The 22,604-nt window shown below is 51.4% G+C and overlaps 1 protein-coding gene across 1 annotated transcript in view; it reads right to left on the bottom strand.

Annotated features, from left to right (window-relative positions):
- The window catches only part of Rilpl1 (Rab interacting lysosomal protein like 1), a 35,030-nt gene extending 13,829 nt beyond the window's left edge, over positions 1-21,201 (bottom strand). Inside the window, exons 1-4 of the mRNA XM_052167856.1 lie at positions 20,475-21,201; positions 12,561-12,711; positions 7,365-7,483; positions 6,333-6,554 (exon numbers count right to left, since the gene is read on the bottom strand). Coding sequence (XP_052023816.1) covers positions 6,333-6,554; positions 7,365-7,483; positions 12,561-12,711; positions 20,475-20,783 — 801 coding nt within the window. The 5' untranslated portion in view covers positions 20,784-21,201. The remainder of the gene's footprint in view (positions 1-6,332; positions 6,555-7,364; positions 7,484-12,560; positions 12,712-20,474) is intronic.
- Positions 21,202-22,604: the final 1,403 nt, after the last annotated feature.

The following is a 22,604-nucleotide window of genomic DNA, read 5'->3' as shown; positions in this document are numbered from 1 at the left end:
AATAAATAAATACATCTAAAGAAAAAAAAAAAAAAAGACACAGAGAGCGTTCTCCGGTCTGGAGCCAGATCAGCTCTGAGCCGGATCGGCAGGGAGGATCAATCACCTAGAGCTCGTGCCAGGCTTAGCTAGGAATATGGCCGTTTTGCCTCTGAGTTTTTATAAACTGGAGTGAAGGGAGAACTGGGGTTCTATTAGCCAGGACTCCAGCCTGCGGGCAGCTGGAGTAAGCTGGAAAGCCTGAATCTGGTCCCTTCCAATGTCACTGTCAGACCAGTCAGAGGCCCTTCCAGACTCATTTCACAAGGGACGGTAGGGTGACTCCGGTCATCTCAGATAAGCTGCTCCCTTGGGACGCTCTGGGCACAGGTGCCAGATGCCTGGAGGCCCCAGGAGCAGCATCTCGGGTTGGGGCCTCCAACCTGAGGCCTAGCCTCCTAGGAAGGTTTCCCTGTGGGATCAATGGAGCCTGGTGACCACAACTCAGAGCAATTGGGACTGATTACTCTCTTGTCGCACTGGACCCAGGATCCAGGATCTAAACCCAGCCTCAAGCCAACCACCAGGCCCTTAGGGGATTGTGGGGTTTTTCCTGCCTTTGTTGTGGTGGTGAGACAGACTCCCTGGGTAGGCCATGTGTTGCTGATGAGGGTCTTGAACACCTCCCATAGGCCAAGTGCTGGGGCTTCAGGCGTGCAGCGCCATACGCTTGGACACCTGTATTGTACCTGAAGACCTGCTTCCTAGAAATTAACTGGAGGTCACTCACTTATTTATTTATTTATTTATTTATTTATTTATTTATTTATTTTTTATTATTTTGGGTTTTTTGTTTTTGTTTTTGTTTTTTTGGGGGTTTTTTTTGTTTTGTTTTTTGTTTTTTCGAGACAGGGTTTCTCTGTATAGCCCTGGCTGTCCTGTTCACTCTGTAGAACAGGCTAGCCTCAAACTCAGAAATCCCAGAAATCTACCTGCCTCAGCCTCCCAAGTGCTGGGATTAAAGGCGTGTGCCACCACCACCTGGCTTTTATTTATTTATCATATATGAGTACACTGTAGCTGTTTTCAGACACACCAGAAGATGGCATCAGATCCCATTACAAGTAGTTATGAGCCACCATGTAGTTGCTGGGAATTGAACTCAGGACCTCTAGAAGAGCAAGCAGTCAGTGCAGTGCGCTTAACTACTGAGCCATCTCCCCAGCTTGGGCTACACGGTGAGACCTTATTTCAAAAACATCATGAAGGAGCTAAGGATACAGATTAGTAGGCAGAGCAACTTCAAGAGACCGTGCGCAAAACACACGGGCACAAACACACACACACAAACACACACACAAACACACATACACAGAGCAGGCTTTGGGTTCGACAGCCCTTGTTTCCATAAACCAGGTATGGTTTACACACTATAATCCTGGCATAAGAGAGTCGGAGGAGGCAGGAGGATCGTGAGTTCTGGGTTATCCTTGGATACTGTCCAGCTTGGGCCAAATGTCAAGACAAACAAACCACAATAAGGGCAAAGAGGATTGGGGAAATGAGACAGAAAACTAGACTACTAAGGAGATCCCAAGATCTTCCTCTGCCAGGCATGGCGGCACACACCTATAACCCTCGGGTTCCCTCCTCCCCTCAACCCCCCTGAAGCAGAGGCAAGTGCATCTCTGTGACTTTAAAGCCAGCCTGGTCTACATAGTGAGTTCCAGCTAGGGATATGTGGAAAGACCCTGTCTCCCAAAACCAGCAGGGTGGGGTGGGGTGGGGTGGGGTGGGGTAGTGTAGTGCTTCCATTCCAGCTCTAGACCCCTCCAGAACGCTCCAGCCCTGGCCTAGGACTGAACCAACGGCACACAACCAGCGGCATGCTGCATTCCCCAGCCTGCTCCCGGCTGTTCCCCGCCTGGAATATCTTGTTCCACATTCCACTGGAAACCTGTCCCCACCCGACCTGTCCCCTCCTCCTCTCCTCCCAGTGCAGTGGCAAACACTCTGCCACAGAGCGTGAGTGCTTCAGAGAACCTTCTGGAAGCATGAGGGCCGCCAGCCATGCCTCTCTGCTCCACTGTCCCCTCCCCCAGCCACCACTCGACTCCACTTGGGCTGTGTAAGATTCTGAATGGCTGACTCTGGGCTGTCCCCTTCAGTGGCCAGAAGCCCCAGGTCTCAGCCAACGCTGCTGCACTCCTGTTGGATGGACAAACACTCCGGACTTCACACAGCTCCGAGGCCGATCGGCCGGAGTGATCCAGGGTGTAGGCAGCCTGACTTTACACCCCATTTCTTTCTATTTTTCTATTCGTGTGCATGTGCAGGGGCCAGATGTTGACATGAGGTGTCCTCCTCAATCGCTCTGTTTTATCTGTTTAGCTCAGCAATTCTGTCAGGCGGCCTAGTTATGGAAGGCCTGAGACACCCCGTCACCCCCACCGTCACCCCCACCCCCACCCCCATCCCCAGTGCTGGGATTATAGGCATAAGCCCTGCCTGGCTTTTTCTATGTCATTGGATCCAAATTCAGATCTCCAAATTCAGGCCCTTGTATCCCTTTATCGACAGCCATCGCCTCCCCGGCTCTTCCCCTCCTCTCTTCTCCATTCCTCAGCTGCCAGAGAGGAAAGGTAAAACCAGCCTGTGCAGCCAGCCAGCGGGTGCAAGATGTCCCTGTCCTCCTTAAGGGAGGACCTGGAGCAGGGCTGGCAATCATGTGAGCCTCAGGGGATGTCCTCAGAGATCCAGGCTTAGACCAGCCCTGCCTGATTCCAAGGATAGAAGCCTGAGTTCCAGGGGTGAGAGTGTAGCAAGGTCACCCCCACCACACCACGCCATGCCACTCCATGTCACGCCCTATGATGGGATTGCGGTCTGGTGGAGCAGTCTTGTGGATCTGGTCCAGCCTTTGATTTCAGGCCTGCATCATTACAAAGTCATTGGTGCTGGGCAGTGGTGGCACATGCCTTTAATCCCAGCACTTGGGAGGCAGAGGCAGGTGGATTTCTGAGTTCGAGGCCAGCCTGGTCTACAGAGTGAGTTCCAGGATAGCCAGGGCTACACAAAGAAACCCTGTCTTGGGGGAAAAAAAAAAGAAAGAAAGAAAGAAAAAAAAGAAAAACCAAAACCAAAATAAAACAAACCAAACCAAAAAACAAAGAAAAAGTCATTGGTGTCTGCCACATCCCTCTTCCCCTTCTATAGTGTCCTCCAAACAACCTCAGGACTGGCCACATCTGCAGAAGCCCTGTCATAGGACCCTCGTGCATTTCTGCTGTGACCCCAGCCTAGCCACCCAAATCCCAGAGTCTCCATAGTTCTGCTTGGTATCCTCCTGTCCTGTGGACCCCTCCATGCCATGACTCAGGAGGGCTCAGCAGCCATCTGGTAGACCTCTCCATACAGGGCTGACTTAGTGATGACCAGTGAGAGAATCCCGGAAGACTTCTACTGGGACTCACGGGATGGGAAAGAGGCTTGCTCCGCAGGCCAGTATCAGGAACCATACCGTGCCAAGAGCCCAAGAGCCCACCCGAAAATGATACCAACTTAGAGATGACAAAACCAAAAAGTCTCTCTCTCTCTCTCTCTCTCTCTCTCTCTCTCTCTCTCTCTTCCATGACACTGTACACCATAATCAAGTCCTAACCAGCTGGCCTATCCTTGGGGTTCCTGGGGTCCCCTGGGGACTATCTATGTGTCAAACCCACTACAGCCTCCTCCTGGCCCTGAGCCTATGACAGCTCCGTCCCCTGAACATAGAGGTCTCTAGTGTTCCCAGCAGATGACTGCTTCTGCCTTCTTGTTGGCACCTGCTGGGCATGTGGGGCTCACACCCCCAGTGTCCCTGAGCCACTCTGGGGCAGGACCTTGTAGATAAACGTCCCCAGTGTCGCCCTGTAGAAAGGCAGCTCTGGGAGGTTCTGGGTACTTTTTGACAGTCCCAGCAGGGTTGAGCATCCTCAGCCTGGGGTGTGGCCTTATCGCCAGGCCTCTTGCTTCCCTGTCACGCACTGCCTCAGGGGTCACACTTCTCAAGTTGGGGTCTTGCCAGAAGCCCTAGTCACCAGCTCTTCCTGAGAGACACTGGTGAGGACGATGTCTCCCTAACAGGACTGTCTCTCCCTCCCGATGGGCTAGGCCAGGGCTCAAACCTTAACCTACTATGAGCCCCACCCCCGCCCCCTCCACAGCACAGACTGGCCAATCTGTCGGAGGCACACAGGCTCCTCTCCCTCAGGAGCCTGCAGGCCTGACCCCTAACTTCCACCCACACCTCATGGACAGCCCCTCCCTGCCACTCACCACACACCAGCCACCGTCACCTTGACTGTCCCCAGGTTCCACCTGCCACTGGCCCTTTGCACAGGCCATTCTTCCCACCTGGAACTCACCCCCCTTTACCCTTGCTGATTCTCCCAGTCACCCCTTGGAGCCCATCTCAGAGGAACCAACATGTTTAACTCTCCTGATGGACAAAGAGTTCTCTCACTAGAGCATCCTGGGAACCCACACAGCAAAAGGAAGGGAACTGAATCCCACAGTTGTCCCCCGCCTTCCACATACTCTGGCACAGCACATGCACACATACAACATCAAAAAATGTTAAAGTCAAATCATGCACATGTAATTCTCATACTGTGACAACTCCCCTCTAAAGAATAAAGTCTGGAGATTTCTAGAATATTCCCAGGTGTACATCCACTGCTGCCATCTAATTCCAAAATGTTTCCCTCATCTCCAAAGAAACCTGTGCCCATTAGCCATCCACCCATACCCTAGTTCCAGCCTTTCCCATCTACATTCTGTCCTGGACCTGTTCAATCCGGACATCTCACATAGATGGAGTCACTCAGTGTGTGGCCTTCCGTGTCTGGCTACTCTCACTCATCATGAATTCCTCAAGCTTCGCTTACAGGGTAGCATGTGCTCATGACTCAGTCTTTTTCAGGGCTGAGTCATATTCCACTATACAGAATATGTATGACCATATTTCCCTATTCGCTTCCTAATTGGGTGTCTTCTCTGCCTGTCAGATCTTATGACTAATACTACCATGGATGTCTGTATAGCTTTTGTTACTGGATTTTATTTTTGCTTTTGAGGCAGGGTCTTATGTAGCTCAGGTTAGTCTAGAATTTGCTATGTAGTCAAGGATGACCCTAAACACCTAATCCTCTCCAGCTTCACCTTCCTGAGTGCTAGGATTACAGAAGTGATCCATTATGCCAGCTTGCCCAGGTTTTATTTTTCAAAGTGTGTGTGTGTGTGTGTGTGTGTGTGTGTGAATGTGGGTATGTGGCACACAGTTTCTCATGGTGGCCAGAAGAGGGCAACAGATGCCCTGGAGCTGGAGTTACAGGCAGTCATGAGCCTCCCAGTGTGGGTGCTCAGGGACTGAACCAAGGAAGTTCAGCAAGTTCTCTTAACTCTGAGCCATCTTTCCAGCGCCCTGTATAGGATTTTACATAGATACATGTTTAGTTCTCCTGGGTATCAGTCTAGAACTTCTGGTCCCTATGGTAACTGTGATTACTGTCCTATGGAAAACATTCGCACCATGGGACAGCAACTAGGGCTAGACAATTCTTACCACTGCGTCCTCTGTCTGTTACACAGTCAACAGTCACTGCAATGAATGAATGAAGGAATGAATGAAGTTCAGTAATCACCACTAAATTACACACCCTTTGGAATGCTGGAGACCTGGGCTTCTGGCCCAGCTGGGCCCTGGGCCCAGTTGTGTGTCCTCAGGCCAATAGCTTCCTCTTTCCTGACCCCCCCTTCCCCCTTTTGTGCCTCCTACCTTCTTTGGTACAATGGGAAAAACAAGATAGTTCTGCCTACCTGATGTTTTGGACTTTTGCTACTTTGTGGTTCTTTTTCCTACCCTTTATCCCCCACCCACCACATTTCACCCAGAGAGAGAGAAAGAGAGAGGGGGGAGGGAGGGAGAGATCCCTTTATCTAATTTCTTTCTTGTTTAGTCTTTAAGCATGACTACAAACCACAGTCAACCTCCCTGAACAGTCACCAACCACCAACCCCACCTCTCAGGGCTCTAGCATTTATACACCCTCTGAAAGTTTCCCAGAATTCCAAATGTTACACAACTGCAGAAAGGATCTGCTGCTGGTAAAACCATGCCTTTGCTAGAGCACGAGACAAATCACAGTCAGCTGTCGCCAACAGTCAGAAGCAGCCCCATAACCCCACACCTGAGATTAAAACAAAATCATAACCATATTTCTGTGTTTTTTAAAGAAACCACAGCACAGCCCGGTGCCCGCTGGCCCACAGCGTGGGTCCCCACACCCACGGCAAACCCGCTTTCTGCTCACCTCGGCCTCCCCGTCTCCATTCTGGCTGTGCTCGCCCTGCAGCCTCTCTCGGAGCTTCCCCAGTTCTGCTCGCAGGCTGCCCATCTCCTGCTCCTTGGTCTGCAGGTCTGCTTCCAGCTCTACCTTCTGCTCAATCAGGGCCTTCCCCTGTGCCTCCACCACCGTGACCCTGTGCCGCAGGTCATGGTTGATCTTCATTAGCCTCGTCTGCTGCTGCTGTAACTGTAGAGAGAAAGGGGCACCGGGTGAGGCTGCTACGTACAGTGAACCAGGTTGTATATGAACATCTTCCAAATCTGTTTTTTATTTTTGTGACTGTGTTTTTAAGACGGTTGATAAGGAATGATAGACTTTTGTTTTGTTTTTTGTTTTTTTGGATTTGGTTTTTTTCGAGACAGGGTTTCTCTGTTTAGCCCTGGCTGTCCTGGAACTCACTCTGTAGATCACGGTGGCCTTGAACTCAGAAATCCGCCTGCCTCTGCCTCCCAGAGTGCTGGGATTACAGGCATGCGCCACCACCGTCCGGGCGTCCGGTGATAGACTTTTTTTTTAAACCCACATTTTTTAAAAAAGATTTTGTTTTATTTATTATATGTAAGTACACTGTAGCTGTCTTCAGACACACCAGAAGAGGGCATCAGATCTCATTATGGATGGTCATGAGCCACCATGTGGTCGCTGGGAATCGACTCAGGACCTTTGGAAGAGCAGTCAGTGCTCTTAACCACTGAGCCATCTCTCCAGCCCCTTCTTTTTCTTTCTTTCGGTATGTGTTTTTTCCTGTGTGTGTGTCTATGCACCACATGCGTGCCTGATGTCTGTGAAGGCCAGAAGGTGTCAGATCTCCTGAGACTGGAGTTGCAAACTGTTATGACCAAGAATCGAACCAGTCTCCTCTTGAAGGGCAGCAGGCACTCTTAACCACCGAGCCACCTCTCAGACCCCCTTCCCTGGGCTTATGAGTGGAAGGCTCGGGCTCTCAGTGGGGCCATGATGTAGGAGAGTGAACTCAGACGAGCGCTGGTCACTTACGGCCTCGACGTCCTCATTCTTCAGGCCCAGCTCCCTGTCTTTGGCTCGGATCTCATCCCTCTGTTTGTCCACCACCTCCTTCAGCCTCTTCATCACCTGCCGCTCTCGCTCTGACATGCCTGGGGGAAGGCGGGATTGGCAGGTGAGCTACTGCCACCGTGTCACATTGCAAGGGGGCCAGAGCTCTCCCCCACACCTCCCATGTACCCTGCACACACCCCGGTGACTGCTTCTGCCTTCAGTCTTGCCAAGCACGTTGCTACCTCGTCTCTCTCTCTCTCTCTCTCTCTCTCCTCCCTCCTTTGGATCTCTGCATGTCAGACATCTTGTTGGTCCCTTCTGCACTATGGCTCCCCTGCCTTTACTCTGAGACACTCCCACCCCTTGCCTCATTTCCATAGCACCTGACAATAACAACACGGGTCGCCACATATTGTGACAGACATGACCTCACACGGTGACCCAGAGGGTGGCCTCCAAAGCTCACACTAAGCCTGTAGAGCCACACTTGGCAGTGTGGCTCTGTGCTCTCTTCTGCCTCCATTTTCTTTTTTCTTTCTTTTTTTTTCTTTTTGTTTTTTTCTGAGACAGGATTTCTCTGTGTAGCCCTGGCTGTCCTGGAACTCACTCTGTAGACCAGGCTGGCCTCGAACTCTGAAATCCGCCTGCCTCTGCCTCCCAAGTTCTGGGATTACAGGAATGTGCCACCACCGCCCGGTTCTGCCTCCATTTTCAAATTCATAAAATGGGATGGTAGTTGCACATACTTAGGGCAGACTTGAGGGTGGGTGGAGCCAACACACGCACTTGTGTGCACACATACATACCACCACCACCACCATTAGGACACAGCACTTGGTGGGCAGCCAGGACAATGTCCCTCCACTATCCCAGGTCCACAGAATGACTGAGAAGATTAAAAAAACTCGTTTAAGCCAGGCTGTGGTGACACACGCCTTTAATCCCAGCACTTGGGAAGCAGAAGTGGGTAGATTTCTGAGTTCGAGGCCAGCTTGGTCTTCAGAGTGAGTTCCAGGACAACCAGGGCTATACAGAGAAACCCTGTCTCGAAAAACCAAAAAACAAAACAAAACAAGCTCTTTTAGCAAATCTTGGAATGGGAATTCCATCCCCAAACCCATGTACAAAAGCCACGTGTTACGGTACACATCTGTACACATTCCAGCATCCCTACCGAGAGATGGGAAGCAAGAACTGCCTGGAAACTAGAGGGTCAGTGAGCCTGGACTACATCACAGCAGAAAGGAAAAAGTCCTGGTCTCTGAGAGGTGAAACTCAAGACCCAATTTCTCAAAGTTGACCTCCGCTGACCTCCATGTATATACACATGTATATACACACATATACAAGATTTTGTAAAAATAGATTTTAGAAACATATTTACTTTTTTGGGTGTGGGGATGTTTGGCCTGCTTGCATGTCTTTGCAGCACGTGTGTGCCCACAGAGATCAAAAGAAGGCGTCAGATCCCCTGGAACTGGGAATCACCAAGGGCTGTGAGCCACCACGGAGGGTGCTAGAACCTGGTTCCTCAGCCAGGGCTCTGAACTGGTGAACTTCACTTTAGGCCACAATGTTGTTTTAAAAATAGGTGAATAAATTTTAATTTCAGAAATATCCCCCCACTTCCAAAAGATGAAGTTCAGGGTGGGAGAGGGTGAACAAATATGGCCAAGGGGGTTCAGGATGCCCCCTGCTGTTACCAGTCTCCATGACACACATCTCCCCTCCCTTGTCTGTCACATTCTCTGCCTCCATCTCACAAGGGTACTTGTGACTACATCTAGCGTCCACCAGAATAATCCAGTCTAACTCCTCCTCGATACTTTGAACTTCCTTCGCAAAAAAACAAAAAAACAAAACACACACACACACACACACAAAAAAAAAAAACCCAAGAAAATTGAAACCAAAGAAGGGGCTGGAAAGCTGGCTGTCAGTTCTGAGTACTCGCTGCTCTGGCGGAGGACCTAGGTTCAGTTCCCAGCACCCACACGGCAGCTCAAAACCCTAACTCCAGTCCTAGGGATCCAGTGCCCTCTGCTGACTACCAAGGCATTAGACACACATATGGTGCCCAGACAGACTTACGGGCATAAAATAAAATAAAATCTCAAAGAAACAAGATCACCATGTGTGGTCAGCTCTGCTCTATTCCTGGTGACAAAATCACTCCTGCAGAGTTTCAGGGCCATTGGCAGGGTTACACAGGTCTCTCTGGTGCACCCCTCCCCTCTCCTGCCCTCTGCAGTGCCGGGACATCATCAGTTCACACACAGCCCTGTGTGCTGACAGCTCTCTGGCTGGACACACCCCAAAGGAGATCTTTATGCTTATTTATTTTTTTTTATTCTTTTGAGGCTCGGTTTCTTGGAGAGCCTTGACTGTCCTGGAACTACCTCTGTAATCCAGGCTGGCCTTGAACTCAAAGAGATCTCAGTGTCTCTGTCTCCAGAGTATTGAGATTAAAAGCCAGCGATACCACTGCTCGACTACCAGAGGGGATTTTTAATTGGAAAGCTTCTGTGGAACACAGCCCCAGTCAGTTATTCAGAAATCTAGTGGCCCACGTAGGGCGGGTTCTTCTGAACAACCCTCTTTCCCCTAGCTTACCTCCACAGAAATCTAACCCCTGCATCTGAGCCTTCATATGACCCTTGACCCTAACCCTGCATCACTCTTGACTGGTTCTCAAGGTCACCAGCTCCAACCTCTCTCTCCCAGGGTACTGGCTGCCCCATTCGAGCCTGTTCCTCCAGTAGGAGGGGAACACTTGGTCCCTGCTGTGTTCCCATGGTTTCCCCAGAAAATAAAAATAACCTTGAAGGCAGCCTGGCATCTGCCTGCCTTTCGGCTCAGGCGGGGGCCGCAGTGTGGAGAACGCAGCTCCCCAGCTGGTCCCAGGAAACTAAGCACTCAGTGTTGAGTGCATCTCCTGCATGCACCTTAGGCTGGTCCACACTGGTCAGCGGGGATTGCGAAAGCTGCCAGGGCAGAGCCGCATTCCCAGAGGGAAGGGGCCTCAGGGAAAACAGCTCAGAGCTAGAGTGGGTAGTGGATTTCCCAGATCACCCCAAGGGGCCTCATAGGCTACAACAAGATTTGCCTAAATAAAATAATTCCACGATTCCAACCCTAGACGTGGACCCCATAGAGCTGAAACTGGGCCTCCCCACAAGCACTGAAAGGATGTTCCCAGCATCCAAAAAGTGGATGAATCCAGAAAGCCCCAACTATGGGTGAATGATGACATGGTGCATTCCTGAAACGGAATAGTATACAGCAGTGAAGAGAGACAGAGAAACCGCCAACATCCATTAAAATACAGACAGACCTAGAAAGTACAAAACTAAGATGCCAGACACACTGATGGGAGAGGGACCACTACGCTTTCTCTTCTTCAAACTGGACAACCAAGGCACACCAAGGTCTTGTGAGTCTGTGAAATCACATAGCACCGTAACACGCTGCTCTCTAAATCCATCATATACATCTCAACAAAGAACCTCTCAAAGAGAATTCCAGACCAGGATTCCCTTCAGTCTTTATCAGTATCTCATTTCTTCATTTGTTTTGAATTTTATCACACTTGTTTGTGTGTGTGAGAGAGAGAGAAAGAGAGAGTGCGTGTGTGTGCATGTGATATGCTTACTTGTGAGAAAGTCAGAGAACACCTTGCAAGAGCCTGTTCTCTCCCTCTACATGTGGGACCCAGGGATTAAACCCATGTTGTCAGGCTTAGCAGCAAGTGCCACTGAGCCATTACACAGACCCTTGTCTCTTCTTTTTAAATTCTTTACTTACTTCACTTTTTTTTCTCCCCCAGACAGGGTTTCTCTGTGTAGCCCTGGTTGTCCTGGAACTCACTCTGTAGACCAGGCTGGCCTCGAACTCAGAAATCCGCCTGTCTCTGCCTCCCAAGGGCTGGCATTACAGGCGTGCGCCACCGCAATTGATGTACGCAGTGCCCAGGATCCAGTTCAGTACCCCATGCATGCTAAGCAAGGACTCTATCCACTGAGCCACAGCTCCAGCCCCAGACTTTATCCTCTCCAAGTTTTAACCACAAGTTCCACAGGGCCTTCCTCCAAATCTGCTCCTGCCTATCAAACCAGAGGGTGGAGTCAGGGATTTTTCTCAGGCCTGCAGCCAGGTGTAGTGGCACACTCCTTTAATCCCAGCACTCAGGAAGCAGAGCTCTGTGAGTTCAAGGCCAGCCTGGTCCAAATAGCAAGTTCCAGGGCCACACAGGGCTACACAGTGAGACCCTGTCTCAAAAACAAGACAAAAGACATAAATCTGAGATTAGGTTCCTTGGTGTCAGCTACAAGAAGCAGAATCAAGGGATGACCGCTGGATGGAGCTCACCAGGGTCCAGCCGAGCTCCACTATCTATTCTTGCTGTCCAGCCCCAACAGAGCCAAGTATGAAGGTCCCGGGTATTGTTCACGGACAGTCAACAGTAAACGGCCTCAGTGCCGATCGAATCAGAATCGCCGTCCCCAGTGTCTGCTGGTCACCCTGTCGCGTGACCACAGCCTCAAATCTCTTCCAACACCCTGAGAACAATCCAGGCCTTGCTCTAGGATGCCGGGTGATCTGACCCCTTAGGCCCCTCTGATATCATCCCCAGCCACTCCCCGCCTCAACCATCTTCTTACACCCTGGCCTTCCAGGATTCCCTCAAGCACTCAGACCCCAGGGCCTTGGGATGTACCACCTGTTCATGGCACTAATGTGCCTCAGGACAGCATTTTCTTAGTGGTTAACAGTGACCACCCTGATGAGTGGATGTAAAGTGACCACAAGTTGCTACCCATGGCCCCATCTTAGCCCTTACATGGTGTCAGTTGCCATCAATCAAAGGAAGACATCTATCTGCCGTCCCCATATCTACTGCCCATCCCCTCTGTGTTAAAACAGAGCTTCTAGTGGCCAAAGTCTGGTTATCCAATGTGTCCTAGGTCCCAGAAGAAACATGCAGACATGCAAGATGGTGGAAAACCATGTTGTCTAGTTGAGTCCACATCAACATCAGTGAACTCCCCACCCCAAGGTCATTTCTCCCTGGGAGAATCAAGATGCGCATCCACCTGCCCACAGGAGCCGAAGGCAGCAGACGCGGGGCGCTGTCCTCGGAGTGGTCACGGGGACCACTGTGACGGCGCGTCTTACCTTCCTGCTTCTGGAACTCCTCCTCTGAGAAGCCCACGTCCTTGTGGTTGAGGTTGGTCATCAGCTGCTTATTCTCCTCCTGCAGTTGGGCAATCTGGGTCAGGAGGTCCTGCGCTTCCCCCCGCCACACATCCTCCACCAGCTCCAGCTCCTGTAAGGGGACAGCAAGGGTCACGACAGGATCAGAGCCACCCAGGATCTCAGCGGCCCATCCGGAGAACTGCTGTTTCTGGTACTTAGAGCCACCCCCCTTCCTCCAAGAGAAGCGGGTCTCTGGCAGGCGGCACACAGAGCTACCACGGGCCTCTTCTGCTGATGTGTGTGCACTGAGGCCATGTGGGCCAAGCCCAGCTGTGCACATAAACCCTCCCTGCTACAGAGTCCTGTGTCTCCCATCACCTCTTCAAGACACAAAGAGGCTGCAGAGACCCCTGTGACAGCGTCACAGCCCTAGGGGGTCCTCTGCTCTCTAGGATATCTCCGGAGCCATGGTGCACAGCTCACATAACCACTGAGTCTCGGTTTTCCTTAGTGAGGGGAAATGAAACTTCTAGGTTTAAAAGGCATGTGAGAGAACGTGAGATTAGTCCGTTAAGAGTATTTGCTGTTAAAGACAAGGATGGTGGCGGCGGCGGCAGCAGCAGCACACACCTGTAATCCCAGCACTCTGGGAGGCAGAGGCAGGCAGGTTTCTGAGTTGGAGGCCAGCCTGGTTTACATGGCGAGTTCTAGGCCAGCTCAGGCTACACACTGAGACTCCATCTCAAAATAATAAGAATAGTAATGAGGGCTGGAGAGATGGCTCAGTGGTTAAGACCACTGACCGCTCTTCTAGAGGTCCTGAGTTCAATTCCCAGCAACTGCATGGTGGCTCACAACCATCTGTAATGGGATCTGATGCCCTCTTCTGGGGTGTCTGAAGACAGCTACAGTGTACTTGTATAAAATAAGTAAATAATTTTTTTATTTTTTAAGAATAGTAATAAGAAATATTAAGACTATAAAATGAGGGGCTGGAGAGATGGCTCAGCGGGTAAGAGCACTGACTGTTCTTCCAAAGGTCATGAGTTCAAATCCCAGCACCCACATGGTGGCTCACAACCATTCATAAAGAGATCTGATGTCTAAAGACAGCTAAGGTGTACTTGCATATAATAAATAAATAAACCCTTTAAAAAAAGACTATAAAATGAATCTTTAAAGAAATTACTTATTTGTTTTACTTTATGTTTACATGCGTATTCTACACACACAAACACACACACACACACACACACACACACACACACACACACACACACACACGAGCACTACATGCAGTGTCCAAAAATGCCAGAAGATGGCAGTAGAACCTCAGGAACTGGGGGTGCAGGCAGTTGTGAGCAACCATGTGGGTGCTAGGAACTGAACTTGGGGTCCTCTGCAAGAAGAGTTAAAGTGTTCTTACCCACTGAGCTATTCTTTAACCCCCTCCCCCAAATAAATTGAAACAAAAATTTTCTTTCTTTTTTTATTGCTCTCTTCAGATGAACCAGAAGAGGACGTCAGATCTCATTACGGATGGTTGTGAGCCAGCATGTGGCTGCTGGGAAGAGCAGTCAGTGCTCTTAACTGCTGAGCCATCTCTCCAGCTCCAACAAATTTCTTTAACAAGTATTCTAAGAGCCAGTCCTCTAGTCCCAGAGTTCAGAAGGTGGAGGAGAGAGAAATTTGATGCGAGTTAGGCTGCACAGTGAGACTTCGTCTCCAACAACTAAGAAATGACAAATGGGTAGGAGCTAGAACTGGCGATGTTCAACCCTGTGGCATTCTGTGGAACAGTCTAGAGGGTGACACAGATCTCCCCAGGACATGTCATCTCTAACCTCGGATCTGCCCAAGTGATGTGAAGACATCTGCCCAAGCTGGGAGTAACACCACTCACCTGTGATTACTAACATTCAGGAAGCTGAGGCAGGAGGCTTGTGGTGACTTATGGTCCAGCCTGGGCCCACACCCACATGATCATGTATACATACAAAGGTCTATAGCAATGCTGCTTACAGCAGAAAGAAGCGAGGCAGCATCTACCAGCCCAGGAAGGTATAAATAAGCCAACGCATCCCTACGATGGGCTATTATCTACACATAAATGGGATGAGATATTGCTAACGCTACCCCCGGCTAAGAAGAGAAGCCAGGTACAAAAGATCACAGTCTGCAATGCCATTCCTATGAAATGTCCCCACAGGCAAATACACAGAGATGGAGGTAACCTGGGGCTCTGACTGGAGCTGAGTGGCACCAGGAGCGTGTTCTTTGAAGGCAAGGCAAACGCTCTCAATTTTACTGTGGTGCTGTCTGTACAACTGTGAACACGAGAGAGCAACCATGCACATGCGTGAATGAGGTCGGAGGGTGGAGTGTGCGGAGGGGTGTGTGTGTGTGGGGGGGGTAGGGACATGAGAAGGACACCATGGCTGTGGCTTAGATACAGCCCAAGCTGAAGGTTGGAAGTTTGCATCCTGTCAACACAAGCTTGCTTGTTTGAGATGCCGGGGATGGATCCAGGGGCTTCAAACGTTCTAGACAAGTACTCTACCACTGAGCCACACCCCCAGCCCCTCCCTGGGGGATTGTAGGCAGGGATGCTATCATTGAGCCACGCCCCCAGCCCCTCCTTGGGGAACTTTAAGGCAGGGGATCTCTCACTGAGCCAAATCTGCGGCATCCCTATTCAGAAATGGTCTCACTAAATTGTCCACGCTGGCCTTGAACTCACCTCATCACCCAGGAAGGCCTTGTTTTGATTCTCCTGCCTCAGCCTCCCCAGTAGCTGGGATTATAGGCTTGTACCACCAGGCCTGGATATGCCAACACAGACTTGAACTTCTGACTATAAAGAGCTGGTCTTGGGCTTTTTAAAGCCCAGGGGCCCCAGAAATGAAAACAGTATGTCCCTTTCAGGGCTGCTGTGAGGATGAGACAGGCAGCTGGATGGGAAGGGTTTAAAATGGCACTTGGCACCCAGACTATACCCACACAGGATGTGGCCAGCTTTCCCTCCCACGGTCTGCCACAGGCTGGCCAGGTGGCCGGACTGCCACTACCACCCTCGCTCTCACTGAGAAGCTCCTCCTCCCACTCTCTGTCCCGAAACTGTGGCCCTGAGTTAACGAGGCCTTAGCTGTGTATACCTACCTTGGGGGTTCAAGGCCCCAAGGGGTCTGAAGTATCAGGTTAGGATGAGAAGTGCCATCCCCCTGCCTCAGCCTGCCAAATGCACCAGCTGTTGAGTGTAACCCAGTTCTGACTCCTGGCTTCTGGAGTGTTACCCAGTCCTGTCCACATTGGTGTTGCCCATCTGTACCCATGATCCCTTGCTCCCCTGTACCTTAGTGTACCCGCTGTATGAACTACCCAGCGCAACAGCACATCTCTCCTGCCTTGTTGTCTTAGGGCAACCATAGGAGATGAATATGGAGTTTAGCCTTCGTTGGCTTTGCTTTTCCTCTTGTGTAGCCCAGGTTGCCCCCAAATTCCCTAAGCAGTGCAGGCTGGCCTTGGCATCTAGATCCTCTTGTCTCCACTTCCAAGCGCTGGGATTCCAGGCATGCTCGCCATGTCTGGTTTTTAGGTTGCTGGGAATCGAACCCAGGCCCCCATGCATGCTAATAACCACCCTACCCGCTGGGCCGCAGCCCCAGCCCTTCGTTTCTCCTTCCTTTCTTTTAGGATTTACTTTTAATTAAGTGTAGGTGTGTGTGTGTGTCTGCTCGTGGGTACGGGCCTCCCCTCTAAGACCTCTTCGCAGCTGCTGGCTCCTCACTTCCCCCAGGCCGCAGCTCAGGCAGTCTCATCAGGAACTTCCTGGAGAGCAGGGCGGTGCTGGCACATGCCTTTAATCCCAGCACTTGGGAGGCAGAGGCAGGCAGATTTCTGAGTTCAAGGCCAGCCTGGTCTACAGAGTGAGTTCCAGGACAGCCAGGGCTACACAGAGAAACCCTGTCTCGAAAAAGCAAACAAACAACAAAAAAGGAACTTCCCAGAGGACCTCCCTCCTCCAGACAACCTCCACCATAGCTCCGGATTTACTTCCTTCACGGGACTTAATCATACGCTGACATCTCCGTTTATTTTTAAATATATGCACTGATGCTAGAACGGGGAAAATCCATGTTGGATTTCAAAGGTGAGGTTAACGAACAGAAGGAGGGCCCTCTAATTTGGCTCATTAGGCTGACTTGACTAGAGGACCACCACGTAGTTTTCTCCAGCTTGTTCTCTGAATTCTACTGTGTAGCCCCCTCAACCAAATATAAATAAATAAATAAATAAGTAAATAAGTAAATAAATAAATAAATGTAATAATTAAATAAAAAAAATTGAGACGGTTTTTCCATGTAGCCCTGGCTGTCCTGAAATTCATTCTATAAACCAGGCTGGTATTGAACTCTGTCTGCCTCTCCTTCCCTAGTACTGGGATTAAAGGTGCGTGCCACCACCACCTAGCTAGTAAAATGGGGCCCAGTAGGTAGAGTTTTTGCCTGGCATTCATAAAGTCCTGGGTTCTGGGCTGGAGAGATGGCTCAGCGGGTAACAGTGCCACCAACTGTTCTTCTGGAGGTCCTGAGTTCAAATCCCAGCAACCACATGGTGGCTCACAACCTTCCATAATGAAATCTGACGCCCTCTTCTTGTGTGTCTGTAGACAGCTACAGTGTACTTACATATAATAAATAAATCTTTAAAAAAAAGTCTTGGGTTCTAGTACCAGGCCTGCAAAAACTAGGCCCAGTGCCCCACTCCTGTATCTCCACCAAGGAGGTCAGAGGCAGGAGAATCAGGAGTTCAAGTCATCCTCTAATTCATACCAGGTTTGATGCTGGCCTGGGATACGTCAGACCCTGCCTCGCACGAAAGAAATAAAAATTGTATATAGGCTAGGCATGGTGGCGTATGCCTTAATCCCAGGGAGGCAGAGGCAGGTGGATCTCTGAGTTTATCCAGCCTGATCTACAGAAGAGTTTCGAGACAGTCAGGGCTACACAGAGAAACCCTGTCTCAAGAAAAAAAAATAGGTTAAAAAATATTAATGGGTCTGGAGAGACAGGTCAGCCCTACAGAACATTGGTTGCTTTTCTAAAGTACATGGAATCAATTCCCAGCTCCCACATGTTGGCTTACAAGCATCTAAACAGCTCTATTCACCCTCATCAGGCCTCTCTGGCACAAAGCACATGCTATACAGACATCCACTGTAGGCAAAAACACATTTATATAATAAAATAATTATAAATACTCCGTAATTCTTACACAAAGAGATGGCAGATCACCCGTCTAGCACATGTGACTCCCTGGATGTGACCTGCAGCACCAGAACGAGCCTGAAAATTAGTAATCTGTGTGCCGAGTCCATGTAACACTGGACCCACAATGGATGTAGTGGTTTCTATTCTCTGTGTTAAAATTAACACATGTGATTCCTCCTAGCATGTCCTTTCCCTTGCGACGGAATGGCATGGCCCTAGAACTGAGGCCCCCCCCCCAGGAGCCAGACCTTCACTTACACCCTCAGTGCCCAGAATGGTGCCCACCCGGAACATGGGAGTACATTTGGGGTTTGGGGATATGGAATATAGAGGGCTCACTTAGCATTGGGTAAGGCCCCCCGGGTTGACTCCTCAGCTTTTAAACCATGACTATCTCATTACTGCGTGAATAACATAGACCGTGTGCGTCCCAAACAGGTACACCGCTCCCGCTCTCTGTAGTCTTGCCCACTTGCTACCTGACTTGAGAACCAGTCTTGGTTTTCCCCCTGCTGGGTCCCGCCCACATCACCCAGGACAGCATTTTGCACACCATGGCATATTCAGGAGGCTGCACATTACATCATCAGAGAGAACCTTGGGTCCCGGGCCGGAGGCTGAGGGCTGAGCCCTTAGGAATAGGTCTAAGTGTGTGAGGAAGGGCAGGGCACAGCAGTTCCAAAGCTGTGTTTAGAGTAGGGAGAGTCAGGAGACAGACGGAGAGTCTCCAGCTGAAAGTTTGGTGGGGGAAAGAAAGAGCAGCTTAAAGAGCCTCGGGCTATATATCTGATCTCTCTCTGATCAGATGGGCCTGTTCTGACTTTACATACAAGCCACACCTCACAAAGAGGCCTGCTCTGGGGAAGCAGGGATTCCACCCTAGCTGTTTACAAACAAACGCTGGTGCCTACTTCCTGGCCTGCAGCTGGTGACATTCTGAAGCAACAAGTGCTGCTGAGAATTCCATTGGACTTGGTGACCTGTGATGGCCCAGCCCAGCCCCAGCAGAAATAAAGCACTGGGAGGGGACACAAAATCCTGCCAGCGGGACTTCTGGCAGACACCAGGCCTAGCCCGTGGTAGGAAGGATTCAGCGTGCACAGGGGGGCTGTGAGGCCCTCCCTCCCCAGAGGCCCTCTAGGGGAGGTGGATATGGGGGTTGGGGGGAGTAGAAATGCCTAGGTGGGGACTCCAATAACCTCTGGGGCATCTCAGTATGTCCCCACTTGGGGTTTAACACTGTGGGCCTCTGGTGACAAACTCATTTACCCACTGGGCCATCTTGCTGGCTCCAGGGTCTGGCCTGTGGAACCCCTGGTGTTCAACACTCTCCTGCATGTGGAGACTGGGATTACCCTGCATTAACAGAGGACACCATGACACAGAGAGGCCAGCAGCTATCTGTCCCAAAGCTCACAGCCTGCCAAGCGTGGGGTTTGAAACCAGGCTGTCTGGTTCCAATGTCCCACTGGTCCTGAGACTCTAAAAATTAATTACAGGACTAAGGGAGGCACCTTCCGGTGCCAAGTGTGAGCCTGGAAATGCGGCTGACTCCAAGGAGCTCAGTTTCCTTCCTGACCCCAGGGCATAGGACAAGGGATATAAACACAGCCAACCCTGTCTGTCGGCCTCTCTTATGCACACCCACAGTCTGTCTTCAGGGTGACACCGAACACCTAGTGTTGACCATTATCTTAGAAAACTTAAGATCCATCCCAACAGTACACAATAGAGGATGGCCTGCCAGCAAGTTTCAGAGAGGCCAACCAAACTTCCTGAGGCCACACAGCAAGCCAGGACAGGTTCTAGCATCTAGGGGAAAGGAGTTTCCTCCCATTCGCAAAGTCCAAGAGATCTGTCAAAAGCAGCCCAGGCTGAGGTTAGGGCAGGAAACCACACGTCTCCCACTTCCCTTCCCTTCCCCAGGCATAGTCTGGTCTGGTCTCCCAAAGGCAGACGGGGGCTCCTTGGCCAAAGGTGGGCCTGAGAGCCACTTGCAGCCATTCAGTCCTGCAAGTCGAGCAGGCTGGAGAAGAGACCCTAGAGGTATCTCCCAAGGGCGGGGATTCTCATCAGTATCCTGGGGCAAATCCCTCTCCATTCGGACCCTCTGCTTCCTCAACAGTAATGTGAAGAAAATCCTCACCTCATACTTTTAAGAGAATTAAAGATATGACCAGGTGAATGAATATTCTGGGAACCCTGGGAAGAAAGTTCCAACTATGAAGCCCCGAGGGCGAGGGTGAAGGGCTGCACTCACTCAGAGGGCCCTGGAGGGACTTTGGATAGGTTGAAATGGGGTGGGTGGGGACTGACTTCCTTCCTGGAATAAAATAATATTATCTAAGTACTGCACCCTCTAAATACCCTTTGGTCCTTGTAGGTAGGTTCTACTGTAATCACAGTAGAAAGACCAGAGAGGTTCAGCAAGTTACCCAAGGTCACACTGCTACTCAATGTTCCAAGGTGAGCCAAGAGGACCCAAGCCTCCCTTCCTCTCTCACCCGGCTCTAGACAATGTGTACACTCATCCACAAAGGACACTAGCGATAGCCCAGGACCTAAGGGCATCCACGGAGCCGACGCCCCTTGCCCAGACCGGCAGACTGAGGCCTCCGCCCACCTTTTGATGCTTGCGCTCCTTTTCAATGCGGTCCATCCTCTCTACGCGCAACCGGTCCAGTTCCAGGCGCAGCTCGTCCAGCTCGGGAGCGACGTGGTGCCGGCTAACCAGTACCTCGAGTATCTCCAGGACCCTCACGACCTTGGGCATGAGGCGTGCGATGGCCTCGCAGCCGTGCTGGTCGATGACCCTCTCGAACTCGTGGCCCACGAGCGACGCGATATCGTACACGTCCATGACGGTCAGCTCCGCCACGTTCTTCTCCAGCGCCGACAGGGCGGCGGGCGGCGACCCTAGCGGCTCCTCCATAGCCCCGAGCGGGCTACGCGCCGTCGTCCACTCCGGTAACTCGTGAACTTGGGGGGTGCGGGGGGCCTGGAGCACCGCGGGGAGGAAGGCGAGGGCGGCGGCGCGTGCGCAGGCCCGCAGCGTCTCCCGACTTGAGGCTCCGACTCGGTGCGATGGAGACGCGGGTCCCGGCCTGAGAGGCGGTGTCGCCCGGTGCCCGGAGGGACCGCGGCCCCGAGACTCCTCCCGGGGAGGAGAATCAAACTTTGGCGACGCCGAGTGACTCCGGTTGGCCGGCTCCTCCCCGTGGGGACGCTACGAGGCGACGTGGGCTTGGAGAGGCGCGGGGGGGGGGGGGGAGCGCGTCTCTGTCCCCGGGGGTCTCGGTACGCAGCCCCGCGAAGCCGAAGCTCCACCCCGGCTCCGGTCCCGCCTCCCGGGCTCCGGTCCCCACGACCCCGGCCCTGCTCCACCTCCTCCAGCCGCGCTCCGCCTCCCAGGCAGCGGCTACCACCGCACACCGCCATTGGCTGCTGCGCGAGGGGGCGGAGTCTGCCTGAGGAGGGCTGGGGTCAGGAGATGGGCTCCCCCTGCGATCCAGCTAGTGCAGGAGGACACCCGCACCTAGGAGCTCCCCGCTGCTCCGTTGCCCACCCTGCGCCCCAGCAGGCGCCTCAAGTACAAAAGCGCACAGGGGTCCTCGGTCCCCAAAGTTGGCCTGTGCCCCACCCGGATTTCAGCTCATTCTGGGAACCCTATGAGCCCCGCAGGTTTGCCTTCCCATATGCTTCTCTGTCTGTTATAACTCCGTGGCACCCCACCCTGTGCTCCAGCAGAGTCTAAGGTGACTTCAGTCGTCAAAGCAAAACAACCTTGGTGTCCAAAGCCGTTGCCTGCTCAGCCACTACCCCTCGAGCTGAGACAAAAACTTCACAGTGGAAAAAAACTTCGCAGTGGAAGTTGGGAATTTGGATCCCAGTTCCAAGACTCTCTTCGTCCTTTGGCCTCACCAAATCCACTTGTCCATCAGACCCCAGCCCAAGCCAGGAGAGATTATCCTGAATCTGCCTCCGCCTCCATCTTTTCTTTTCCCATGCTGGAGGAGGAACCCCATGAATTCTCACCATTGAAAAGTACCCTTCACATACACAACCTTAAGTTCCTAGAGATCCTTGGTCCTTCAGGACAGACATTTTTGCTTTTGTTTTGGTTTTTGGTTTTTGAATTGCTGTCCTGCAATTCGCTATGTAGACCTGTCTGGCTTTGAACTCATAGAGATCCTCCTGCCTCTGCCTCCTTGAATGCTGGGATTAAAGTCATGTGTCACTCTTTATCTCATTTACAACTTTTGGAGGCCCAGAGACTGCAGTAACTGCCACCCCAATCTCTGCTTCTCTATTTAGTGTCTGATAACAGAAGAAACAGTGTATCCGTTTTCATATAACCTTTGATACAGTATATAGTTAGAACAATATACTTTTTGTTAAAAAAAAAATCTTACTCTTTTACAGAGCCAAATTTATACATTAAACCTTGTCACAGATAAATATATAAAGGAAAAAAATCACAGTAGCTGGGTTTTTGTGTGAGCCTGAGTCTGCTGTCCTGGGGCGGGCGTGGGGTGCAGGAGGGGCTTGTTTAAGGCTTGCACTGGGAGAATGGATGCATTGGGTACTGATGTACCAGCGGGTGGGGGGGTGGCAGGGTGGGGGGAGGAGAGGGGGGAGCTGCCTGGAGAGCAGTTGCACTATGGGACTGCGGTGCTGGGTGCCACTGCATGGGGCAGGGAGTAACAAGCTGCTCTAGGGGAACTGTCACAGGAGGGGGATGACCAGGACAGCT

The sequence above is a fragment of the Apodemus sylvaticus genome, chromosome 22 (assembly GCF_947179515.1).
Source record: "Apodemus sylvaticus chromosome 22, mApoSyl1.1, whole genome shotgun sequence".
In the NCBI taxonomy this organism is placed as follows: Eukaryota; Metazoa; Chordata; class Mammalia; order Rodentia; family Muridae; genus Apodemus; species Apodemus sylvaticus.
Note: the sequence above shows the minus strand (reverse complement) of the source record. Positions and strands in the feature narration are given on the sequence as shown.